The sequence below is a fragment of the Halichoerus grypus genome, chromosome 7 (assembly GCF_964656455.1).
Source record: "Halichoerus grypus chromosome 7, mHalGry1.hap1.1, whole genome shotgun sequence".
Taxonomy (NCBI): Eukaryota; Metazoa; Chordata; class Mammalia; order Carnivora; family Phocidae; genus Halichoerus; species Halichoerus grypus.
In genome coordinates this window covers 106,191,553-106,216,729 of record NC_135718.1, presented here as the reverse complement: position 1 = coordinate 106,216,729, position 25,177 = coordinate 106,191,553, and the positions used below count along the sequence as shown (strand labels likewise).

At 49.1% G+C, this 25,177-nt stretch overlaps 1 protein-coding gene across 5 annotated transcripts in view; it reads left to right on the top strand.

The window, feature by feature from the left end:
* The window catches only part of ASTN1 (astrotactin 1), a 302,019-nt gene extending 277,904 nt beyond the window's left edge, over positions 1 to 24,115 (top strand). For all 5 annotated transcript variants that reach the window (XM_078078005.1, XM_078078004.1, XM_078078003.1 and 2 more), the window contains 4 exons: positions 620 to 755; positions 6,357 to 6,457; positions 15,761 to 15,944; positions 19,822 to 24,115. In XM_078078005.1, coding sequence (XP_077934131.1) covers positions 620 to 755; positions 6,357 to 6,457; positions 15,761 to 15,944; positions 19,822 to 20,059 — 659 coding nt within the window. In that variant the 3' untranslated portion in view covers positions 20,060 to 24,115. The remainder of the gene's footprint in view (positions 1 to 619; positions 756 to 6,356; positions 6,458 to 15,760; positions 15,945 to 19,821) is intronic.
* Positions 24,116 to 25,177: the final 1,062 nt, after the last annotated feature.

Below are 25,177 nucleotides of genomic sequence, written 5' to 3'. Positions count from 1 at the left end.
CCAGGTCCAGCTAGAAGAGGGAAGTCTTCAAGAAGTGGAAACACCCCATGAACAATGTTCCATGCCCTAGTATTTTGCTGCCTACACGTAGGGAAAGGTCAACATAAATCAACCCTAAAACCTACGCGTGAGTGTGGTCCCCCCCAGGATGGTGGCGTCCACAGTCTGATGCAGGGTGAACAAGCTCTGCCAAAATGGTCAGCGAGGCTGGGAGACATATGCACGGCCTTCAGGCATGGGGAGCTGTCTCCCGCTTCCTCCGAGGCCCTGTCCCTGATGCGCACAGGTACTGCAAAGGGCAGGCAGGGACCACTGCCCTCAGCAGCTGCTCCCTACCCTTGCCAAGAACATTTCATAAAAGAGCTCACACATGTGTGTACATCTTGCCATAGTTGTGTCTGAACTCACTCCGGACAAATGGCTCTAAATTGATTAAACATGAAACAGAAAAGACAATTCCTTCTAGGTCTTTTTCTCTACTAGGAATTTGAGAAGACTGGGGACCAAGCAGTTCTAATATTAAGTTCTCATTGAACTGATGCCATCTCCTTGCTTGGCCAGCACTGTTTATCATGGCCTTTTCCATTCCTCCCCCCCCCCCCAACCCGGCCCGGGGCAGAAACGGTGCTGAGCTTTGTGGACGACATCATCTCTGGAGCAAAGTCTCCTTGTGCCATGCCCGCTCGGGTACCAGACAAGCAGCTCACCACTATCTCTCTGATCGTTCGATGCCTGGAACCGGACACCATCTACATGTGAGTGACACACGCCTGCCTGGCTTTTCCTTACCCTGAACGTCCTGAGGCTCTGAGCTCCTTCCTTTTTGTGCTTGAGTTCCTTCAGAAACTCGGAAAAATATTTTGAGTTTCTCAAGTCTTACCCTGATTGGCGTTATAGAGAACTTTCTAGGGACTGGAAGGGGAGGATTAAGAAAGACAAGAGAGCCCCATCCTTCAAAGAGTTTGCAACACAGAAAGGAAATATACAAACAGCTAAATTTAACATCTGATAGGAAGACATAGAGGCTAGATGGAAGAACAAGGAACATGCAGAAGAGAAGAGAAAGGAGTGGCTAATTCTAACTAGAGTGGACATCACTCACTGGGGTTGTGTAGAATTTCAGTAGGTAGGGTGATGTGGGAAAAGGCAGAGCAGGCTGAGGAACCAGCAAGGGCAAAAGCAAAGAGGCATGAAGGTGAATAGCAAGTAGTCCAATCGAACGGAAGCAGATGGTGAGTAAAAGGGAATGGAAGAAAGTGATTCTGGAAAAAGAGAGTGAATGCTCTAAGTCAAGGGAGACTATTAATTTTTTTAGACGAAAGAATAGAATAGCAAGAACTCTGCTTTAGAATGCTAGCTCCGGTGACGTCGAAATAGTTTATAGAGGTAGAGATGGTCAGCATTTTTCTCCAAGGAAAATATGGTGGACTCCTATGTCATGGCACTTGGAACAGCCCTGTTCTCTCTGGGAGCGCTTCCTCATTTCTCCCTGTGCTCCTGGAACAATAGTAAAATAGTTGTGAAGCAGAGACATAAAAGATGCTCTTGTGAGAGGAGAGAGGTTGAGGAAATCTAAGTCATGATGGGAAAACAGGGCGGGGGGGGGGGGCAAGGCAGAATTCCTGGTGATGTAGTTCTGGGACCTTTTGACCCCATTGGTATGAAAAACAGTTTACAGTTTACAGATGAGGTCACAAGAATAGAGTCAGAGTAGCCAGAATAAATCATCTCCATTTCCACAGGTAAAGAATTCAAAGGTAAAAAGCACTAGAAATGTGAGTGGCATTGACTGCAAGATGAAGGAGATGCTCAGGCTGAATGGCTTCCATCTTGGAAAGAGATGTAACTAGGGGGCCATACTAGTAAAATATGTCAAGACAAGGGATATTCTAGAGGAGCTGGAAAATACAGAGCAATGGAAAGGATGGTTCCATGACAAGGGAAAGCTGACCAACTTAGGATTTTTAGCAGCTCTCTTGCTATTGGGCAGGTGTCGCCCTTTATGAGGAGGGGAAACAGGCAAAAGAAGGAAAGATTAAGGACGGCGCGGTAAAATGCCTCAAACTCAGTGAAGCTGGAATTCTCACTTAAAATAAGAGCTCCCTAATTCTTGTCACTAAGTCACAGCTGTTAATTAAGGATTTTGAAATTCCTGTGAACCAGCCCTCACCCATCTTGGGACCCTCCTCACGTTGGCCCGATTTGGCCACGCTTCCTGATCAAAGACCTGAGACTGATACCTTCTCCCTCACTGCAGTCTTTGGTGAACTTCCAGCGTTGCCCTCTTAAGTCTCGTAAAGCACCAGCTTTCTGTCTGTGTTGATGAAGTCAGGGTGCTTGGGACAGAGGGAAGAAACCGCTGGCTAGGTGGCGCTCCACTAGGTGGCGCTGCAGATCACGCGAAGAGGGCCTTGGAGGGCCTGGGAGAGCCGGGCCTCCTTGTAGCTTGAAGCCAGACCTTCAGAGTCTGGTAGGAGTACAGAGCCCCGGATTAATTGCTGGAAACACATGGCCCCAAGCCTGGTTCTGTTTCTAAGCCCTAGTCATTGTACACAGGATTGCAACGAGGTTTCCTTATCATTAAAAGGGAGGGTTCGGCCTTCACTTGTGGGGTGCTTACTGGGTGCGGGAGCCCCTGGGAACCCTCGGGGACCCTGTGAGGTTGGGGTCTTGCTCTCATCTCATAGTTGAGGAAACTGAGTTTCAGCAACACAGAGTCGCAAGCTGGTTGTCTGGGGTGTGGCGGTGGTTAAGAATTGAATCAGGGTTTGCGTTTTCTTTGCTGACTGCTTCTTACTCCGCAGCCACTCCAGGCTACCGGAAGGCTCTAACAGCATGATCTCATTTCCTCACGTGAAAGCGTGGAGCTGCCTCCACGGGGGTGGAAGGGCGTTTCAGCGTAGCTGGCTTATTTTGTCAGCCTGTGCGATTGTGAGAATTCTGGGTCCACAGTACAAAAACATTTAATTCCCTGGTGGAAAGAGATCTTAAAGTGTGTCTGGTTTGACATCTTCAGTTTACAGAGAAGGAAACTGAGGCCCGAGCGGGGAGGTGACTCCCCTTCTAGCCCACGCCCCTCGTCCCAGCCTGTGCTCACAGGAGAACTACTGCCTTTGGGAGCGAGCGAGAGCCGACGGACAGTTCGGAAAAGGGGAGTGGGTGGGGCGCCTGGGGGGCTCAGTCGATTAAGCGACTGCCTTCAGCTCAGGTCATGATCCTGGAGTCCCGGGATCGAGTCCCACATCGGGCTTCCTGCCCAGCGGGGGGTCTGCTTCTCCCTCTGACCCTTCCCCGTCTCATGTGCTCTCTCTCATTCTCGCTTTCTCAAATAAAATCTTAAAAAAAAAAGGGGGGAGTGGACTCGGAGCCCTCCGCAGAAACCGCCACACGTGCGCAGGGACGCGTGAGAGCAGCACATGAGGCAGCCAGTCCTGGACACGGGGCCAGGGTGCTCCTTGCACACCAAGTTTCAGGAGCCGGAGCCAGGCTTTGTCGGTTCTCACTCACACAGACACCCTCACACACTCTCTCATTCTCACAACCTCACACACACTCTCTCACTCACACCCACACACTATCTTACACGCTCACTCACACGCACACACATTCACACACTCTCGTATCCCCACACACACTCTCACACATGCACTCACACTCTCACGTACCCTCTCACACACTTTCACACGCTCACTCACACACCCTCACACTCACACGTGCGCACACACTCACACCCACTCACGTACCCTCTCACACATCTTCACACTCACACACACCCACATACACTCTCATACCCTCACACACATTCACACCCTCACACACATTCACACACTCTCATATCCCCCCCCACACACACACTCATACCCCCCACACACACTCACACACCTTCCCACGCTCACTCTCACACACCCCCACACACACCCCACACTCTCTCACACCCACACACACCCTCGCTCTCTCTCACACACACACTCACACCCACACACACACCATGCAGGTGTCCTCACAGACTCTAAGGACAGGCTGGACAATCCAGCCAGGTGGCGGTGGAAAGGGCCCAGGAGTCTTGGACGAGGCAGCAAATGTACTCCCACATTAGCCCTCCGGCTTGGGAGTCAGGCTTCTCTCTCCTGTCCACTCATTCCAGCTCACCTTCTTGCTGCCCTGCGAGTGCTCGATGGTGGAAACCAGAACGCTGACAATGAACGGAGCAGCCCTTCCCCACGAAAATATGGAAAGTGCCCCCTGGGCTTTGGTGGTAAATTTAAGCTGGCTGCTGTCAGCGTCCCTCCAGGGCCTACGGGGTGGCCCGCTGAGGAAGGGCTCTTAGGATAAGTGCCGTCTCTGCTTAGGAGGTTAGGGGAAGCATCTTCTTTCCTAATACCTTGCTTTGCTATTAGAAATAGTAGGGCTCTGGGCCCTAACTTTTGTACTAATTGCCCCATCAGAGTAATGTGAGAATTCACCTAAGCACAGGCATTTTCATTCCAGCTCGGGATCCGATCGAGTTAGTGGGGAGCTTACCGCAAGGAGGGCACAGAGCGAAGCTGCCTGCAGGAGTGGGAGCAGCCGGGGTGGGGGTGGGGGGGTCACACGTCCCAGGCTCCCGGGCACCGAGGCAGAGGGTCCCTCTGATAGCCAGTTTGGTGCCCGAGGCTCAGGACATTTCTCATCTCAGTCCAGGGACTCTTCTAGAAATTAAAGAGCTAAGTAATCCCGGAGGCATGTGGCTGGAGCCCAGCCGCAGACTGTCTAGGGCAGGTGACGTTAAACAGACAGGTGGGCAGCATCACATCAGGTTGCAGCGCTGGCCGTGCTCAGGACCCTGGAAGGTGGAGAGGAAAAGACAAGGCAGAGCCGTCTCACAGAGGATAGCGCCCCGGGCGGGCTGGATCGCAGTGGCTGAAACCAGGCTAGGGGCGCAGGAGCGCGGGCTCAGACACGTGGGTAGGGAGGGGCAGGGAAGGAAGAGAAGCCCGTGGTGAGACCGGGCGCGGGGCCCGCGGGCGCTAGCAGCAGGGTGCCCGTGCACTGGCGTGGGAGAGAACGGGGCTTCCTATCTCCAGACTCTGGTGAGAACTGCCTGCCCCCGGCAGAGTCAGGGCAGAGTCTGCCGCAAAGATCAGGTGGCCCACCTCTGGTGGGGGGAGCCGGACTTCCCACGCATAAGGGTCTCCTGTGAGAGAGGGGGGTTCACTCGGACCTTAGAGGTCGGTCCCAGCACGGCTTGCAGGATGGTGGCCATCCTTCGAGGCTCTCATTTCTCTCTCCCTAGCACTCCTGCTCCATGGTGGGGACAGAGGTGTGTGCGGGGGAACCGTGTCCATGTGTGGGAACCCCAGATGGCAGGCGCAGGTCTGTGGGCTGTCCTGGCTGCCTCTGGGCCCATCCCTGAGAACCTTAGCTCAAGACAGTCTGGAGTAGGTAGGCAGAGGAAAGAGTTGAGACCCAGCCTGAGACCCGGGTTGTAGGACAAGACTCAGGATCAGAGTAAGGTTCCAGACAGATGCCCCAGCTTCAGTTTGGTGGCCTCAGCCACAATTCTAGAAACAGCACATACCAGCTGGGCTGATCAGGTGTGTGGGAGGACCAGAGATGAAAACATTTCTGGGGTGGTGCCATTGCTAGGGATCCAGGCAGCCCCTGGGAAGCTGTGTGGGGCTGGTGTGATGCAAAGAGCCCACTCAGACTGAGGAGGAGAGAAGGGGAGGTGGCAGGGAGAGAAACATTGCAGGGTGCTAGAATTTGGTTGCAGGGTCAGGGCAGGGTTTAGTACCAGGCAAGAAGGTAGATCTGAACCAAGGAGGAGAGGCCAGTGGGACGGACTGAGCCGCCTGGTGTAGGGAGGAGGGCATGCCCAGCACTGGCCCAGGCCTGCCTGACAGCCAGGAGGCCAGGCTTCCCACAGAGTCCCCAGGTGTGGTCCCGGCCCTGCCCCCAGGCACGTCATCACATTCCCAGCAGCCGGGCTTCAGACCCAGGCTTCCCACGGAGTCCCCAGGTGTGGTCCCGGCCCTGCCCCCAGGCACGTCATCACATTCCCAGCAGCCGGGCTTCAGACCCAACCCGAGTTCTGACCCAAGTTTCTAACTCCTTCCCTCGGCTCGGGTGCCGTCAGCGTGTAAGTGGCATCAGACTCACCCAGAAAGCTTGTGAGAGCCTGCTTCAGTCGGTCTGGGGTTGGGTGGGAGAGTTTTCATTGCTACCAAGTCCCCAGGTGATGTTGACACTGCGGGTCTGAGGGCCCCACGTTGAGAACCACTGCTTTGTGCCCTGGTGCAAACCCGCCCCAGCTCAGCGTGGCCATCAGCCTGGGCCTCAGCTTCTCTCTGCTAATGACGCCCTCCCCCGTCTGCCAGGTTCACCCTGTGGGGAGTGGACAACACCGGACGGCGTTCCAGGCCCAGCGATGTGATTGTGAAGACCCCCTGCCCCGTGGTGGATGATGTCAAGGCCCAGGGTAAGTGACAGCAGAGCCTGCAGAGGGACGCCCCAGGGGCCTCCCCTCGCCGTGACGGAAGTGGGAGCAAGGGAGTCAAACAGAACAACCTGGGGTTCCACGGGGAAGGGGGAGAACTCAAGGCCCAGCCCCGGAGTGGCACGTGTCTGTGAGTACTCCTCCACCTCTGCCTCCGGCAGAGATCCTCACGGTACCCCATTATCTCACACACTGGGGGTCAGGGAGCTGGGAGGACACACTGGCAAAACCCCTGGGCACGCACAGTAACACACCAGGTGCTTAGGTACATGGTGGAGTCCTGTGACCTCTGCCCTTGGGATTCCTCTCTTCATATGTGTGTGTACATCAGCAGAGTTCTTTTGAATTAAAACATAGAAAGGCTACAGATGTGGACATCTGTGCAAACAGCACACTTGCGGGAACTCCCTTTCCTCCCCATGCCCCTTGGCGGGTCTTGATAGTGTCCCCTGCTCTGAGGCTTAGCACATGCTGTCCACAGCCAGGATTTGGCCGTCTTGGGCATCCCTTCTGCAGGGCTCTCACACCAAGAACAGGGCTCTGACCAACCACTGCGGGCTCTCCAGGGGAATAGGGCTGATTTGCACATGAGCGGACACATGGGCCATCACAGGGAGCTCAGGCGTGCAGGTTTCAGGAAGGGAAACAGTGTGGCCAAGCCGATTGCTGGCTCCTCACGTTGCCTGAGATGGCTCCTGACTCCAGGTGTATCAGGCTGCCCATGAGGGGCACAAGCCCGCAGCGATCAAGGGGTGTGCACGGTGATGCAAAATCACAGGGGAGAGAGTGACCAGACCTACCTTAACTAAAATCACCGATGCTGTAACACTTTACAGCTTCTGGAAGGATTCTCACATTTATCACCTCATTTAATGTGTGTGACACTATTCTTTTCAACTCAGGAATCTGATCATATTAAGGCCCCTTCTTAAAACTCTTTAATGGATTGCCATTCTTCTTGTGACAAAGACCAAAATACTTAACAGACACATTAGGACCTAAATGAGGTGACCCTCACACACTTTTCCAGCCTCTTCTCATCCACTTTCCCCATCGATCTTTGCATTTCAGCCTCACTGCCTTTCTCAGGTCCTTCACACCATTCCCACTCCTACCACCGGCCCTTTGCACATGTCCATCTCATTACCTTGAACACCCTTTACCCCCACCCCTGATTAACTAACTAGCTTCTCTCAGCCTGCAGATTTCGGGTCAGGTATCCCTTCCTTGGTACAGTCAAGAGGTCAAGGGTGACTGCTAGATGTTCTCACAGTATCATGTTACTTTCCTTCAGCACATTCATCTCCGTTTGTTATTAGAATCATGTGTTCAATATCTACCTCACTGGACAGTGAACTCCAGGAGAGCAAAGTCTGGTTTGGTTTACTCACTATTACGTCCCTAACACATAAAAGGAAGGCAGCATGGTGACTGACTGGTTACAGACAATCTTAGGCTCTGGAGTCAGACCATCCAGCTTCAAATTCCTGCTCTGCTATGTACTTGACCTTGAGCAGTTTACTTCACCTCATCTCTCAATTTACTACTCTATAAAATGGGGGAAGGGATAATAGTACCCTACCTGATAGGATTCTAGTAAGAATTAAATGAGTGAATTTACAGTATTTTTTTAAGTGCCCATCCCATAGTAACTGTTCAGTAAATGCTAGGAAGTATACATTCTAACATCGTGCCCCTTGTAGTCAACCTGATACAGCAGGAGTCAGGGGACATAATGATTTCAGGGGTACCAGCAATGTGCTTAGCCACAATATTTCCCTGATTGAAACTGGCTTAACCTAGAATTCCAGCATCACTGTCTCTGTTAATTTGGAAATGCTACCACTAACCATGCAGAGTCTGCTTTCTAATAGGGACCCAATAAGGATTTACTGAATGGATAGAATACTGCCCCCATTTTATAGATGTGGAAATTGAGATGCAGAGTCAAGTGAACAGCTGACCAGGGTCACAAAGTGAGCACTGAACAGAGTCAGCACTCAGACTCATTATTTGACATCAATTCCCATTTTGCCTACGATGTTAAATCAGATTATTTAGAAGGTCATTGTGTAAAAGAGTGAAAACCTTTCTTTGTCTCTGAATGAGAAAAAGACCTACATTAAAAAAAAAAAAAAGAGTGTTCAAGTTAGGTAGAAAAAAAATTCTCCCTTTCAGGGAGAATTAGAATTAGAATTAGAATCCACTGGGACGTTCCGGTGGAGTGGAGACCTTTACGTGTAAGACAGATGTGCTTCTCACCGGAGTGAGTGCTGCCTGGCTTATAGGGTATGGACCAAATGACTTTTGAAGGTCTCGAAATCCCTTGATGATGAAAGCAGAGTCTGGGGTTGAAAACCCTCAGATGAGAGACTATCGGGAGAGGCCCCCTGGCACCCTTAGGTCATCATCTGTTGATTTCTTACTTCAAGCCAGAGAGGAGCAGGTGGTGAGAAGGTGCTCCAGCTAATTTTGTTTTGGAGAATTTGCTTGTGTCCTTGCCGGCCACAGTAGGCACCTTGGACTTGCTTGCTAAATAGGCAGCAGGCTGGTGGTAGGGCATCAGAGAGGTGATGAGCGGGTAGATCTGCAGCACAGTGCTACCTGCAGAAATAGATGGACAGACAGCAACTCTGGAGTAAAGAGGGGCCAACATAGAGTAGCATGCCTTGGAAAGACCGCTATTCTGTTTCTCTGTGGGGCTCCTTTGGGTTAATTCCAGCCTCCAAAGTGAATCAAGATGTGCTTCTGCTCATGTGGGCTCCCCGACGAAGGAGAGTATCTGAAATCCCAGCAGACCAGCTGCATGCAGGAAAGTCAATTTCATGCTGAGACAATGAGGTAGCATCCCCACGTGCTTTTACTCTTCCGCCAGGAAGGAGTCCCATACAGGGCAAACGTGCAGATTAATGAGGTGGACTCATTGAGGGGATCCTCACAAATTAATACAGTTCTAGCAGCTCTACCGAAAAACCATATGCTTTGCCTCCTTCAAACCCAGATGGTGATCATAAATATAACTTACTTGGGTCTGAGTTTAAACCTAACAACAAATGGGAATTAGCTTTTAAGTGACCCAGAGCATGACCTCAGCTCCTAATGATCCAGCAGGAAGCCAGACTACTCCTTATATGAACACTTTTCCTAAACCAGATACTTTCTATGAAGAATTTTACCACATCATGACACTGAAGCCACTGAGCAAGTGAGCTGCCAGCCGTGTTCTACTGAGAGCGTCCTTCCCGGGGAAGAACGAGCTCATGTCAGTGATAAGACCAGCCTCATGTCCGGGCTGGGGCATGGCCTTGCAAGAGTTCTCTGTGAAGCTTCACGAAGTGAAGGCCAGCTCTCATCCATCACTCCCCCCAGCATCCATCCTTCTTTCCTGATGCCAAACATAAATTCTTGTCCCTTCCTTCCTTTGGCATTTATTGAGCCCTGGGATTAGATACTACAGAAACAACAAAAATTAGACTCAGAATTTGTTTTCAAAAACTGTGTAATCTGATTTCATAAATGCATCAAATCATACCACACATATAAAGCCCCAACTAAATACCTGGTCTAGGCTTTAGGGGGCAAAACCCCTGCCTCCTGGAGCTTAGATTTCAGCAGGGTGGACAAACTACAAAAGATAGTAAAACAAATATTTCAGATGGTGATGTACGTTATGGAGACTGACTAGCAGGGAAATGGGATAAGCAATACACAGGGCAGCATTTTAACTGGCGTGGTTTGGGAAGAGGGTGAAGGAGGAAGACACAAAGATACCCACGGAAGATCATTCCAGATAGAGGAGCAACAGGACAGAGATGCCTGGTGTGTTTGAAGATGGGAAAGGACGCCTCTGTGGTGGCGAGGGATGGAGAAGAGAGAAGGTGGAGACGAGCTCCCAGGGGCCCAGCGCAGGGATGGGGACTCGGCCTGGGACTAAGCAGGGAAGCGCTGAGCACTTCAAGCAGAAGAGGGACGTGATGGGGCTTAGTGTTTCACAGGCTCATTCACCTGCTGTGCTGAGAGTGGACTCCAAGTAGCAGGTCCAGTGGGGAGCCAAGGCAATGGCAGGGACAGAGGAGAGAGGATGCTCGTGAGAGAGGTGGCGAGAGGTGGTTTGGTTCTAAATTATTTTGATGGTAGAACTGAAAGGATTTGCTGATGGCTTGGAGCAGGAAAGAAAAAAGTCATGCCAAGGCAGGCTGAGCAGAACCGCCTAGTTCAATGGCTTGGACTGTCCCCCAGCAGACCCCAGCATCCTAGATGAAGGCAGAGAAGAGGCCAAGGATGGAGCAAGCTGGTTGAGGGCACAGGCCATGGGCCCTGTGGATTATGTCAGGTAGAGAAGGATGTAGATACAGAGCTGATGCCCGGAGGGAATGGTGGAGCCAAAAGACCTGGGGGCTGAAGGACAGATTTGATGGAGGGAAGTACAGGAAGCTTGAAAGGAGGTTGTGTTCACCATATGTGATGTTGGGATTTACCGTTTCAAAGCTGGAGAAGGTCTCAGACAATGACTGACTCTTGGCAGCTGGCGGGGGGGGGGTGGGGGGGGTTGGTGGTGGTTCTAGTCTTAAAGAGGTCTTTCATATGGACAGTGAAGTCACCCAAAATAGTGATGAGAAATGAAGTGGAGAATGAACCAGATGCCAGAATTTTCCATGGATGTAGAACAATGGCCAGGAAGTGAGCCGGGGGAAATAGGAAGAGGCAGGTGAGTTTTTAAGGTGGGGGGACTCTTACATATATACACAAAGAGCAGTAAATTGTTTGTAGGAGGTCAAGAGAGGCTGAGGGACTGGGGCATGGGAGGATTCCTCTGTGTGGACGAACGTTTCAGGCAAGTTTCTGCCAACACAGGGACATGGAGACAGGGAAGAGTGTTTGCCAAGGTCAAGGGTAAAGGGAGAGTTGTTTGCCATATTACTGGTCCCAGAGGAAGCAAGGAAACTGTTGAGAGAATGAATTCATATAGAGTAGTGGTTCTCTAAGCGTGATCCGGATCACCAGCTGCAACAGCATCACCTTGGAACTTGTCAGAAAGGCAAATTCTCAGGTTCCATCTGAGACCTACTCAATCAGGAACTCCGGAGGGAGCCAACGATCTGTGTTTTCACAGGCCTTCCCTGTGGAGAATCAAGCTTGATTCCCAAGGTTGAGAGTCACGGGTGTGAAGGCAGCACAGAGCAGCCTGGGGAGGGGCTGCACAGGGAGGCCGGACGGGCAGGGGGTGGGGGAGGGGACCTCGTGGTGTGGACAGAGCCAGGAATGACAAGGATCATTGCCCTCAGGTTTTCATAGGGAATTCTGTAGTCAGTTACTTCACTGTGGGGACAGACTGAGGTCTCAGCCCTCCCCGCCCAGGGACTACTGAAAATGGTGACTTAGGACTTCCGTTCGGGGGATTTTTGTTATAGCACCAAGGGAGGCTTTAGGTGGTGTGTATGCCTCCCAGGATTCTCATTTCATAGTAAATTTCATAGCCACTGCTGGGGTATAAGAAAGCTTCCTTCTGCCCCAGAGTCACTCCTCTCATTCAAATAAGACTATTTGCCCCAGTCTCTTGGACTCCCATGTTTCAGTGTCTCTCTCATGGCATTGGGGAAAGCATGATCTCCTGGAGAACCAGTAACAATTAATCATCATCATAAATAATAATAATAAAATAGCATCTCCTGGTTGTCTGGTTCTCCTCTCAACTCATCTTACTCCAAATACTGTGGCTTATTTGCTATTTTCAAATACACAGCCCAAAGGCTGGGAGCTCTCTGCTGGCCTTGCTTCTCCCTGGCATGCTCTTCCCCACACAGCCCTGCAGCTCATCTCCTCCCTTCCTCCAGCTCTCAGCCCCAGGGTCATCTCTTCAATGAGACCTATCATGGCTACCCTGCTTAATCCTACACAACACTCCCATGCTTCCTTCTCCTACCTGACTTCCTCCCATTTCCTCACAGAGGATATTGTATTGGCGATGTATATTGCTTCCCGAAATGCCTCCTCCCACTACACTGTAAGTGCCTCAAGGGTGAAGAATTTTGTCAGTTTCTCCCCACCGTAGCCCAAGTGCCTAGAAAAGCGTTGAGCACGTGGTAAGCCCTCAGGAAAAATTGTATTGAGTGAATGAATAAAGGTATGCTTCTTGGGTCCAGACGTTGTGCTGCAGAAAGGCTTTACATTTAATGTCACTTTTGGTTTCACCATAATCTTGGAAGGTGTATATCATTCACCATGATTGAACAGAAAAGGAAACTAAGACCCAGAGAGGTTAAGTAAGTTGTCCAAGGCCACACAGCTGGTGTGGTAGAGCCCACCTTCATATATGTCATGGTGTCAGTTCCTAACCACCCTCTGGGTCTGAGGGCTTCAGTCCCCACCCTGTTGGTTTATTCTGCTGCCTGAGAGGTACGGCCTCCCTTCTGATAACTAATAACTCAGCTTCCCTTTTCCATGATGGGGCCACGTCTGTAGACTCCCTGCCATCTCTCCACGTGCATTTTAACTATTCCTGAACATCATGTATTTTAAAGACAGGGAAGACAGATCCCTATTTTGGATAGCCCAAGACTTCTGTGAAGCTGAAAACTGGGTAAAATGGTAACTAAAAATACCTTGTGCTCTTTTCCATTCTCTGAGTTAGTGACTTCCTGAGATGCTGTGAAAGCTAATGAAATAATATCTCTAAATTTTCGCAGTTGAAATAGGAGGAACCAGAAATACTCATGCACTAGGAATCTAGCGTATATCCTTCTGAATATAGCATCCCATTTACTGATGTTGGCTTGTAAGCACGCCCCGGAGTTAGATTATCTTGGTTTTAGGAGGTTTCTGGTGGTGCCCGGGCCTTTCCCACCTGGTCTCAGGCACACGTGCTGCTGCTAGTGGGAAGCAGCAGCCTCCTCTAGCTAGGTAATTACCGTTGTGTTATGAAAAGAGTAAATACGCTGGAAAACACATTCTCAGCTGTCTCTGTTCCTTGGCGGGGATAGTTATAACCAGGACCCGGGGTCTGGGATGCTATTTCCCATCACTAGAAATAAGAACAGAGAGGCATCAATGAAAAGCCTGGGAAAAGGAACCCCAGACCTTCCTATCTGGGCTCTGGTCTGATCGCCCACATTTTTCCTCCCCTGGTCTTTCATCTCTCAGTACATGTACTCTTCCTCCCGTTGGAAACAACACAGCTCTTAGAATAGTCCCTCTGCTTCTGTCTGTCTCAACTCTGGGAACAAGAGGTCCCCTGCATACTTATCAGGACTCCCTCTTACTTGGCATCCATGGGCCAACTAGGAGAAGTCCTCTACGAGAAATAGTCACCCCGGATTTGCATCCCCCAAGACTCTGCCTCCTATATCTTCTTAAATTGGCCAAACACTACCATCCCCTGAGCGTTGGTACAAAAGAGCAATGGAAGATAGACATGGTTTTAAATCTTGACTCCAGCCCACACTGGCTATATGACCTTGGGTAGGTCACCTGGCCTCTCTCAGCCTCTCTCTGAATGTCCTCGTGTGGAGGAGAGGGACATTCATATCCATCTTGCAGTGTTGGTATGAGGATTGGAGTCCATATATGTGAAGTTCTTGACAATCAGTAGGCCATTAATAAGTAACTGGGGATACCATAGATCTTTATGTTCTAAGGCACCATCCACTTTATCTCTTGATCCTATTTTAACAACCTGAGAATTTAAAAATCTTGAAAATCTAAATGGATTTCTGGACCAAAGTTATTTATAATGCAGTTAAGGTGCTGGCTACAAGAGTTTGGTTGCTAAAGGATTGGTAGAGCCTGGATGGAGAGAGAGCACTGGAAAGGTCATGAATTACATTCATTTAACTAACATTTTTTTAATCTACTATGTTGTTTGGCCCTGTGCTAGCCACTCAGGACATGGTAGAAGTAAGCTCCTGTCCTCATAGGCAATGGGCAAGATAGAAAAGTAAGGAAATCATTGCAGTGTCTGGACAGAGTAGGGGTAGAAATTTTCTTCCTTCCAACCCAGAAAACCCCTACAACAATGACTTTGTACTTACCAACAGCCCAGAATTCACTTGGAACTGTGACAAGGAATCAGGTTGCTATGCCTTTTGGCTGACCAGGGGGTCAAGTGGGCAAAGTGCTGGCTTGGAAACCTATAGACTTAGTTTCTTCATCCCCAGATTAAACACTGGATCGGAGACAGAGTTCTGCTCTCCAGATCTCAGTTCCCAGCTGTTGAGGAAGGAAATGTGAACAAATCTTCTCTCTGACAGGTTTAATATGAAAACATTTAATGATAAAGTGCTTCAAGCTCCATAGGAAAAAATGCCAAGGCTATACAAATTCATTGCCACTTTGCCACATCACCAAGTTCGGTCTTAGCAATGTACACCTTGGGGGAGAAATCTAAGAGTTATAAATTAAACTGAAAGATTACTCATTTGGACTGCAGGATGTACTGGATTCTGCTTCTGTGTCACCACACATCTGCAAGCTTGTCTTCGTGTCTGGTCTGGGGAGCCCTAGCGAAGGCTCTGCAGTCCTGCAATAAGGGGGCCGGGTTGCTTTTGGGACTGCGGCCACTCCTGGTTCTTCACGTTGCTCAAGCATCACCTCACAGTGCTTCCCTCCATCCCTGAGCCAAATTTCTGCCCCCCTAGGCTTCCCTGTGCTTTTGCAGGACCCACTTGGTCCCCCCGCATATGTGACCTGGAAGTGCAGGGTTGCTAATGCCTCAAGGGGGGCAAACGTGAAAAGGCCCCACAGAGAAATCGGAGAGGGGAGCTGAGGCTAAAGTCTTCCATTCTCCCCCTGGATGGACCCGTGGGGATCCAGCAGCTTCCTCTTCTGCAAGGCGTACCACCTGTTCCTTAGCACGCCCCCTACATTCCCCTCAGCCTCCTTTCTCACCTCATTTCCTTCTGTCCTCCCTCCAGCATCCCCGGGACTGCACTTGCCAATAAAGTATTCCTCTGAGATCTTTTTGCCACAGGCACTGTATTTTCAGGAAACATGGGTAAAGACAAAGAATATTATAACTGAAGTTGACCTCAGAGATATTTATTTGAAGGTTTTCATTTTTTAGAAAAGAGAGCAACAACCAATGGGGCTGAGATAAAAGTGAGTTACTCAAATCACAGTCTCCGGGCTCCAGGTTCAGTATTCTTTAAGCAACATCACACACACATACACACACACGTATACGTGTAAATATGATATACACACGTCTCCATACACGTACACACATATATGTTGTGTGTATATATACATGTATTTAAAATGTTATTTATTTGCCTTTTCTGCCCTCCTCAGAAATAGCAGACAAGATCTACAATCTCTTCAATGGCTATACCAGTGGGAAGGAGCAACAGACGGCCTATAACACCCTCCTGGATCTGGGTTCCCCCACCCTACATCGAGTCCTCTACCACTATAACCAGCACTATGAGAGTTTTGGAGAATTCACCTGGCGGTGTGAGGATGAATTAGGCCCCAGGTAACACAAACACCATTGCCTCTTACAAAGATGTTGGCTCTTTGAAATTCTGTACACTATCATACTGCACCCATGGATTCACAAAGATTTCCTGGGTGAGCTTAGGTGCTCCGAGAAGTAAGTCCTGTGCTTTTATACAGCTCAGTTCATATAGATCAGTTTGGATAAGCTGTATTTAAGTAGGGAAGTCATGAATACATTTCCTGAACTCTGAAAAAAATCTTTGCCCTTGACCTGTTTTACCCACCTCTTTATCATGCTGACACAGCATTCCAAATGCTAAAAACGGTAGGAGCTGTGAAAGAAAATTAGGAATTTTATTGAAGAGGTTATCGTTATCCAAAACTATTTATTGTGTATGAGCTTTGCATATACAATATGCATTATATAGACATGTTTTCAGCTAAATTGCACATCCTTTGGAAAGACAACGTGGGGGTGGCCAAGACCCACCTTGACATCTATGTTGGCCAAAGTTAGGACAGTATAGTGTTTGCCAGAGTTCCCTGGCCCCAAGGCTATGACTTTTCAATACTCAGTACCCACTGCTTTTAGGTTATACAACATAGACAGCATTCTTGGAAAGAGGAATTGGAAGAATGTGTACAGATACCACCTTCCTTTTGTTTCATTCATCACGGCTACATATTCCTGCTCTGAGAAAAACAGATTTTGGTGGAAATACTGGAATTACCAGATAGATTCAGTGAAAGAGCCTTGCATGGAATGTTGGTGCCTATATGTCCTTGAATTATTTAGGAATTCATAAAGAAGAAAAAGGGGGAGTGCATGGACTATTTTTAGGGGGAAAAAAAGGAAAGCAAATGAAGACAATCAACGCAATGGAATTCTCTGGCACTTAAAGAATTCTTGCACTCCTGCCAAGAGGCTGCCCGAAAGTATCACCCAAAAGTTGTCCCATCTATCTGACTGCTGATCGAACTGGAGGGAGACCCAGTGTCAGTGTGTTTCTCGTCACCTGAAATTATAAACTCTCCAGAAGACCATTGTTCAGGACATTCCCAGGACAGGAAATTCTCTTACTTTTGAAAGGAGGAAGAAGTTTAGGATTATCTTCCGAAATGCAATGATTTCATGTGTAAGTTTAGGAAGAATCTCTCTGCATTCCATAGATTATTTCCTGCAGTTATTATAAAGGTTGATAGTCCTCAGGCAAACAGATGCCATGGCTGTGGACCAGGACACAGAGGGAAATATATAAGGGACTTTTCATTGGTTTTGTCTCAGTTTCAGGAGAAAGCAAACTCTGGGTTAGAAAGTTGATATGTATTAAGATATGTCCTCTCTGCTCCATACCTTATTACTCCTGCCCTCATAATTACTTATGCCTAATATTATCCCCTCTCTCTGCTTCTCTCCCTAGCTCCCTCCCCCCCACCTCACTCTGCCCCCCCCCGCTCCCCTCCTCCTTTCCTCCATCCTTCTGACATTTATTGAGTGTATATATACAGTTTTCGGTTAGGGAACATAAATGTCACAATTTGAATAGCACTAACATTGCATATATCATCTTGATTTCCAAGGGCATTAGGATTGCTTTTAAAATTTCTCTCTTGTAACTCAAGAGTCAGAAGGAAAATTGGTTAATAAAGAAAGTGAGCAGGGGAAGAAGTGTGGATCCCCCTGCAAAGTAAGGCATGCTGCTGACTTGACATTCTCTTCCCAGACTCTCCTCCCTGGAGACCCTTGCATGTGTGATGCTGGTTTTTCAAGGCTCTGTATTAGAAGACAGTGTGTAATTTCATTAGCTTCTGGAAATCAAGTTTTACTTTCCAGTGTCATGGGGAGAACCACAGGAAGGGAAAAGCCCTCTGCCTTGAGATGCATCCACCACCTTTGGAGTTGGTTGTGAGCGTGAACAGAAGAGGTTCTGTGGGCTACACACTCCCTGTGAGCAGGCAGAAAGGAGCCCCTCAGTTCAGTTAAATCCATTCCCTTAACTTTCATGGAGGCCTTCAGATCGACTTGAGGGTTGAAATACTTTGACAACAACACTGGTTGCATTGCTACTAAGAAAGAAGAAATCCACAGGCTCTGAGATGATCAAGGGCAGACCCAAATTAATTATTATTATTATTTTTTAAAGTGACCTATGAAAGTAGCCACAAAATCTCCATGGGCTAATCAAATTCTTTCTTTTCCTGTGTCCTTGTCTTGAGGATGATGCACATGCCCTCATTCTCCCTTCGCTCCCTCTCCCTCCACCTTCCAAGAATTTGTCAACAACTAATGACATGTAGTGGGATAAATTAAGAGGAAGGGCCACCAGAGTCCCGTTGATGACGACTTTTGGAAGCCTGCTTGGCCAAACCGCAGAGGCAAATAGGCAGAGGAGAGACCATCTGCAGGAGATGCTACGTAGGTGTCAGGCAGAGTGTTTGACTTCCTCTGACCCACCACTGAAGTGGGAGAAAATACGACTGCCCTCCGATGACCTCTCACTCTCTCCACCCCTGGACTCCGCTGCTGAATCTCCACACCTTTCCTCCAGCGTCATCTCTGCCCCTCTCAGGGCGTCCTCCCAGGAATGCGGTGAGGTCACTGCCTCGTGGTGGTGGTCACAGCCAGACAGAAGGGGAGGAATGAAACGAATGTGCTTATTGTTCTTTGAAAGGTCATTCTCCACGGAGTGCAGAAACTTCCATTTTCTGGAAAGAATCAGTGACCGAATTAGAAAAGTGTTGGTTCTTCACATGAGAAGTTAGCCGAGCAGCTGATAAATACTGCAAGGGATGCTGTTCATTGAGCTTTTTCAGAACCGCATTTTACAGGAGCTCATTCAAAGAAGAGAGACTCCATGGCTCTCTGGGCGCTTAGGGGTTCAAAGAACAGGAGGGACGGAGCTGAGTGAGGGAACACTGTTCTGTTGCTCAGAGCTGGTGAGCTCTGACAGCTGGATGACAGGAGCCCCTGTCTCTGACACTGGCAGTGGGCACGGAGAAGAAGGCTGTGCACCAGCGAGACGACTGTGGGAACAGCCGACTTCCCCAGGCTGCACGCAGAGGCCATCCGGCTCTCCTGTTGGCACGGAGGGATCACTGCGCCCCAGCATGTGCGAACTTGGAGCGACCTTGCTCTCCCCCGCTCCTCTCTCCACCCCCCGCCCCCGCGATCTGCGACAGGCCTCCTCTTTCCCCCCTCTCTGGATTGGGTCTCAGTGGCCATGGCCGCCTGGCTTTCCAAGGGAGAAGGCAGAGTGGAGCAGGGGACCACCTGAACACGAATTAGGTCACGTGGGCCTCTGAGAGTCTGCGTTTCCCCCCAGAAGGGTCCTGTGTCGGTGCGCACAGAGGGCATTGTTGTCTTCACCCGTATTTCGCTGTCACACCCTCCATCCGGGCATAATTAGTTACATTTGATACCCTCCAAGGCTCAGTATATCAGCTGTTTCTGCTTAGTTCTAAAATAGCCTGGAAAAGGGAAATATTCACTCAAACACATTATTTGTCAGTTAATGATGGTAAATTGCTGGCTGTAAAGAAAATGGATTTGATTTGTCTTTCAAAACTGTCAACTCTATGATTTTAAAAGGGCATAAATTCCCACCAAAATAGTAATTATTTTCTTTTCTTTATTTTTCCTTATGGCATTTTTTTTCTCTCTTTTGCTTGGGTGCCTGTCCCACTTTGCACAGCCAGACTGTTCTTGCATCCATCCGTCCATCCATCTGTCCATCCATCCGTCCATCCATTTGCTAGACAGATATTTATGAGTTCTGAGTGCCCGTGATAGAACAGGAAGCAGGACACACCAGATTCTGCCCTCTGGGAGTTTTAAGTCTCACTCTAATAGGGCCTATGCGCCTTTCCCCGCCTTCTCTTCTTTCTAATCTAAGTATCCTCCGTGCTCTCCATAGGAAGGCTGGCCTCATCCTTTCCCAGCTGGGGGATCTCAGCAGTTGGTGCAATGGCCTCCTTCAGGAACCCAAGATAAGCTTGCGACGAGGCTCCCTTAAGTACCTGGGCTGCCGCTACAGCGAGATCAAGCCCTATGGACTCGACTGGTCAGAGCTCAGCCGGGACCTCAGGAAGACATGTGAGGAGCAGACCCTGAGCGTCCCTTACAACGACTATGGGGACAGCAAAGACATCTAACGCCACGAGGCCAGACGGTGGCTGCCAAAAGGAAGCAGGAATCGAGGAGAGGAACATCTGGGTTGGTCTGTGGATTTTTAGTATTTTTTAATGGAACATTAAAACCTCTAAACCAGGGAGAGGCAATATCTAAACCAGGGAGAAACTGATCCTTGCTCCCTGTGGAACTTCTCTGGTATGATGTTCTCCATGTGCGTGATCAGTAGACCTGCCAAGCAGCAGCCTCATGCAGTGCCATTTCTCTTTAGGGGATTACTTTGGGGCTTGTTTTATAGTTCATTTGTTTCATTTATTTTTTTTTTCCCAAGAGGTTCATCACAATGCTCGAGTTCTGCCATGCTTCCGATGAAAGGTCTATCAGGTTAAGGCATCCTGGGCTCACTGAATCCCTGAGACCATTACAATGGGGGACAGAAATGAGGCCAGAATGTCACCAGACTGGCCTCAGGCCCCAGCCACAAGCATTCCTCAGGAAGCATCTCACTCTGAGAGCCTAAGCTCTGCTCACAGAGAAAGATGACAAAGAGAAAATCGGGAGGGTGGCCTCTGTGTAGGCCTCATGGTTCCCCCGTCCAGGCCTCCCTACTGCTCGATTCACACCTCAGAGGTGAACTGAGCCTCCAATATGGGTCCCAGCAAGTCGTTGGAATTTTTAGGTCCTCACCCATTTTAAGACAGGATTGGGATGAAATCTCCCTCTGGCGGATCTCTGCCTCTCCTCCAAACAGTATGAGATCTTTAAGAGGCAACAAAATGCTACCTGTCAAATGCACCTTCCAAACAGTTTACCTGGGAGACTAGTTAGCAGTTACATTCTAGGGAAGAAGTAGGGCTGATTGTTCTAAAAACTCTTGTACCTCCAGGATGAACTTCTCCAGACCACCAGTGTGTATCACATGCCTGGATTCTCTTTAGTGCCCGCGTCACTGTCCCTGGACAACGTCCAGGAGGGGCTGAGACCTCCATGTCAGGGTTTCAGTGAACTAAAACAATTACTGATCACACACACACAAATAACTAATGTCCATTTCTCACTTGCTAAATTTGCTTAATTATTTTGCTAGTTTTGCAAATCCTTTGTTCTGATGGCGAGTAGGGGCCCAGCCCTTTCTTCTGCCCCACGACCCTAGTGTTGCTGCCACGGGCGTAAGTGGTGGCCCAGCTAATAGGAAGCCCAGCCTTTCTGCAAGAGCTGTGAGGGCCATGTGGCCCAGCAATGGCCTTAACTGTCCCCACACACCTCAGAGGCCTGAACACACACCTTCAGCCACCCTGCCTTTGACCAGGGCTCCTCATTTGGGAACACAATAGAAAGGTCAGGAAAGAGACGCAGGATCTATATTGAACTATACTGATTTTTTTCTAAATAATAATGACAGATCCCATTCACGAAGTGCTCACTCTATCCCCGACACTGCTTGAGCACTTCTCATGTCCCTGAATCCTCACGACATCCTCCCCCGCCCCCCGCCTCCCCTCCCAGCCCCACCACCAAGGAAGAGCTATTCCCAGCTCCATTGCTCCATAGCGGTGATGGGGAACCGGAGGCAAAGAGCAGTCATGCAATTTGCCCCAAATGCCTCCCTGAGCTCTGCCTGGGCCGCGATAGGGATTCAGGCTGTCGGACTCAGGAGTCCTCTGCCACCCTCAGCCCTGGGCCAGTTTGCCTGTGGCAGGCAGCTGTCCCATCTGTAAGCTCCACAGGGATCTGCCCCGCCTGGGACAGATGTGCCCGCAGTGCACCCTTCACTCTGCAGCTGGAGAACCCTTCCGGGCGCACCAGATCTGCGGCGGGAGCCCTCCCCTGGGGCCCGGGGGGTGGAGCCTGGGGGCAGACTGCAGGCCGCCTGACTCCCCTCCCCATGTCTTTCCATAAAAAGGTGGAAAGATTTGTCTGGCATTCTGGAATGTACCTGCCTCCAAAATGCCTCCACTTCCAGATCGAAGGCTAGCAGAAACCTCGGCCGTGGCACCCATGGTCAGGGCAGGGCCTCGGGTAAAGCTCCTAAAGGGACATCCTGACCTTCCCCAGAGAGGACGATGCCACAGGCAGCTGGAGCCCAGCCAGCGGGCAAGGCCGAGGGGAGAGCGGTCTGTGCTGCCGCCACCGTCTTGCCCCCCGGATTCAAGTCTGCCCACAAAACGGGCTCAGCGCAGCGTGGTGGGAGCCCAGGGCCGCGCTGCCCTCCTGCCGCGTGGTGGGGGGAGACTGGAGCCGACGGGCTGCCGTGGGAGGACGGGGAGTGGCGTCAGGGTTACTCTTCTCCGTCCCCTCCTTCTGTTTTATTAAAATCAAGGAGGCTCATTCTCTCCCCCGAGCCCCTCCAGGTTTCATCTATTTTATCTTTTTCTTCTCCAGTCCCATCCTTCCTCCTTCGTCCCTTCCTTCTCCTTGACCCTCTTCCTCCTCCTCTGTCCCCTGTGTCCTCCTTGTGGCACGTGTGCTTGCACGCACACACACTACACACACACTATTATGTACATTACACATTATACAGAAAACACACACACATTGTACACATGCACGGCACACACACATTATATACACATACACTGTACATACAACACACATCATACACACACGCTACACAGACTGTACACACACACTAGACACAACACACCCACAGTGTACACCTACATTACACACACATTATATACACATACACTGTACATACAACACACATCATACACACACGTTACACAGACTGTACACACACACTAGACACAACACACCCACAGTGTACACCTACATTACACACACATTATATACACATACACTGTACATACAACACACATCATACACACACGTTACACAGACTGTACACACACACTGGACACAACACACCCACAGTGTACACCTACATTACACACACATTATATACACATACACTGTACATACAACACACATCATACACACACGTTACACAGACTGTACACACACACTAGACACAACACACCCACAGTGTACACCTACATTACACACACATTATATACACATACACTGTACATACAACACACATCATACACACACGTTACACAGACTGTACACACACACTGGACACAACACACCCACAGTGTACACCTACATTACACACACATTATATACACATACACTGTACATACAACACACATCATACACACACGTTACACAGACTGTGCACACACACTGGACACAACACACCCACAGTGTACACCTACATTACACACACATTATATACACATACACTGTACATACAACACACATCATACACACACGTTACACAGACTGTGCACACACACTGGACACAACACACCCACAGTGTACACCTACATTACACACACATTATATACACACTATACACAGTATACACACACACATTACACACGTGTTACATACACTAACACACACTATACGTACATACATTACACATACATGCACTACTCACATCTATTACACACACACTATGCCCACAGGCTCTAGGGCTGGGTCCCATCTACTTTCAGGTGAAAAGGAAGGCCAATATGAATGGGGCAGGAGACGGTCTTTTAAGTTCCCCTGAGGATTTAACTGCAGGATTTGGCCCTGGGAAGACACCATCCAACGATCACACCCTGATGACATTTCCCAAAGCTTGCCTGGAGGGACCCATCCTGACTAGAAAGGGTGACAGCACTGGACCAGTATTAAACCTCAAATTTCCAAGCTGCCAAACAGGTCTTAGGGAGTCACTTGTACCCACCACATGCCCCCAGCTCTGGGCTCCCCACGAGACCATGGTGTCTCCTCTTGAATGTATGTGACCCCCAGAATACCATTAAACCTTTAACTGAGTGTATGACCATTTTTCACAGAGTTTGGTCCATTTGTTATTTTTAGTTAAGCACACTTCTCGATATTCAAATGTTCTATTAAAAAACTGAGTGTGAAAAAACCCCACTTTACTACTATAGAAGGAAGGATGGATATAATGTGACCAACTTCAGGTGTAACAGTATTGTTTCAAAGAGAATTATTGTACGACTATAAAAACATGGAATAATCAACTAAATAATAAACAAAGCTGTTAGTAAGTGTCAGGTGTGTGGATGTTACCTTGTGTCTTTTGCAAATCAGAGTGATCTGGTTGGACCTACTGGGAAACTATCCCCATTTTAAATGTTCCACCTCTGGGATGCCTGGGTGGCTCAGTGGGTTAAGCGCCTGCCTTTGGCTCAGGTCATGATCCCAGGGTCCTGGGATCGAGCCCCACATCAGGCTCCCTGTTCAGCGGGGATCCTGCTGCTCCCCCTGCTTGTGTTCTCTCTCTTTCTGTCTCTCTGACAAATAAATAAATAAATAAGTAATCTAAAAAAATAAAAAATAAATAAAATGTCCATCTCAGCATCTCAGATGCCAAAATAGGCCTTATAGCCTGTCATCCTAACAAAAAAAAAAAAAAAAAAGCTAAACACCTGACAGCAAATTGTATTATGTAGGAGTGGTTCTCATCTTCTCTATCCCCATCCAGATAATTAGCTGATGAAATCTATTTATTGCATATCTGCTGTATTTTGCACACCATGCACAGTGCCGGGTATGCTGGTGAGTAGGACAAGCTTGTTCTTCATCACAGAACCTGGCGTTTTATGGGGGAACGGGAGACATTGAACCCATCATTACCAAGCTGAAGAGAACCATGGCCAAGAAGTACACGATGATGGGAGGCACCAAAATTTCTCTTTGGGCATCTAAGGCAAATGTTGCAAAAGGCCCTCCCTGACACTTTCCTGTCTTGTACTCTGTGGAGGCATTTGGGATAGGCTGGCTCTTATGAAATGCTGCATGCTGGGCAGCCCAAGCACTCACTTTTTTTTCTCTCTACCATGTAACTTTAAATAGCTGTTCTCTCTGCTGCCCCCAAAACATGTGATTCTCTTTGTCCTCAAAAACCAGAGATGAAGTGCCTGCACACTCAGTAGGCCTTCTTGCCAAGTAATGATGAGAGTGCTTTTCCCCAAGCAAGCAGGAACTAGTCAAAGGTGAACACTGTGGCAGTTCTAAAACATGACCACAAATCCTTTGAAACCCTTCCCCTCTAGAAGTGTGTTCTACTGCCTTTCCCCTTGAATCTGGGCAGGTTGGTGACTGTTTTAACCAAT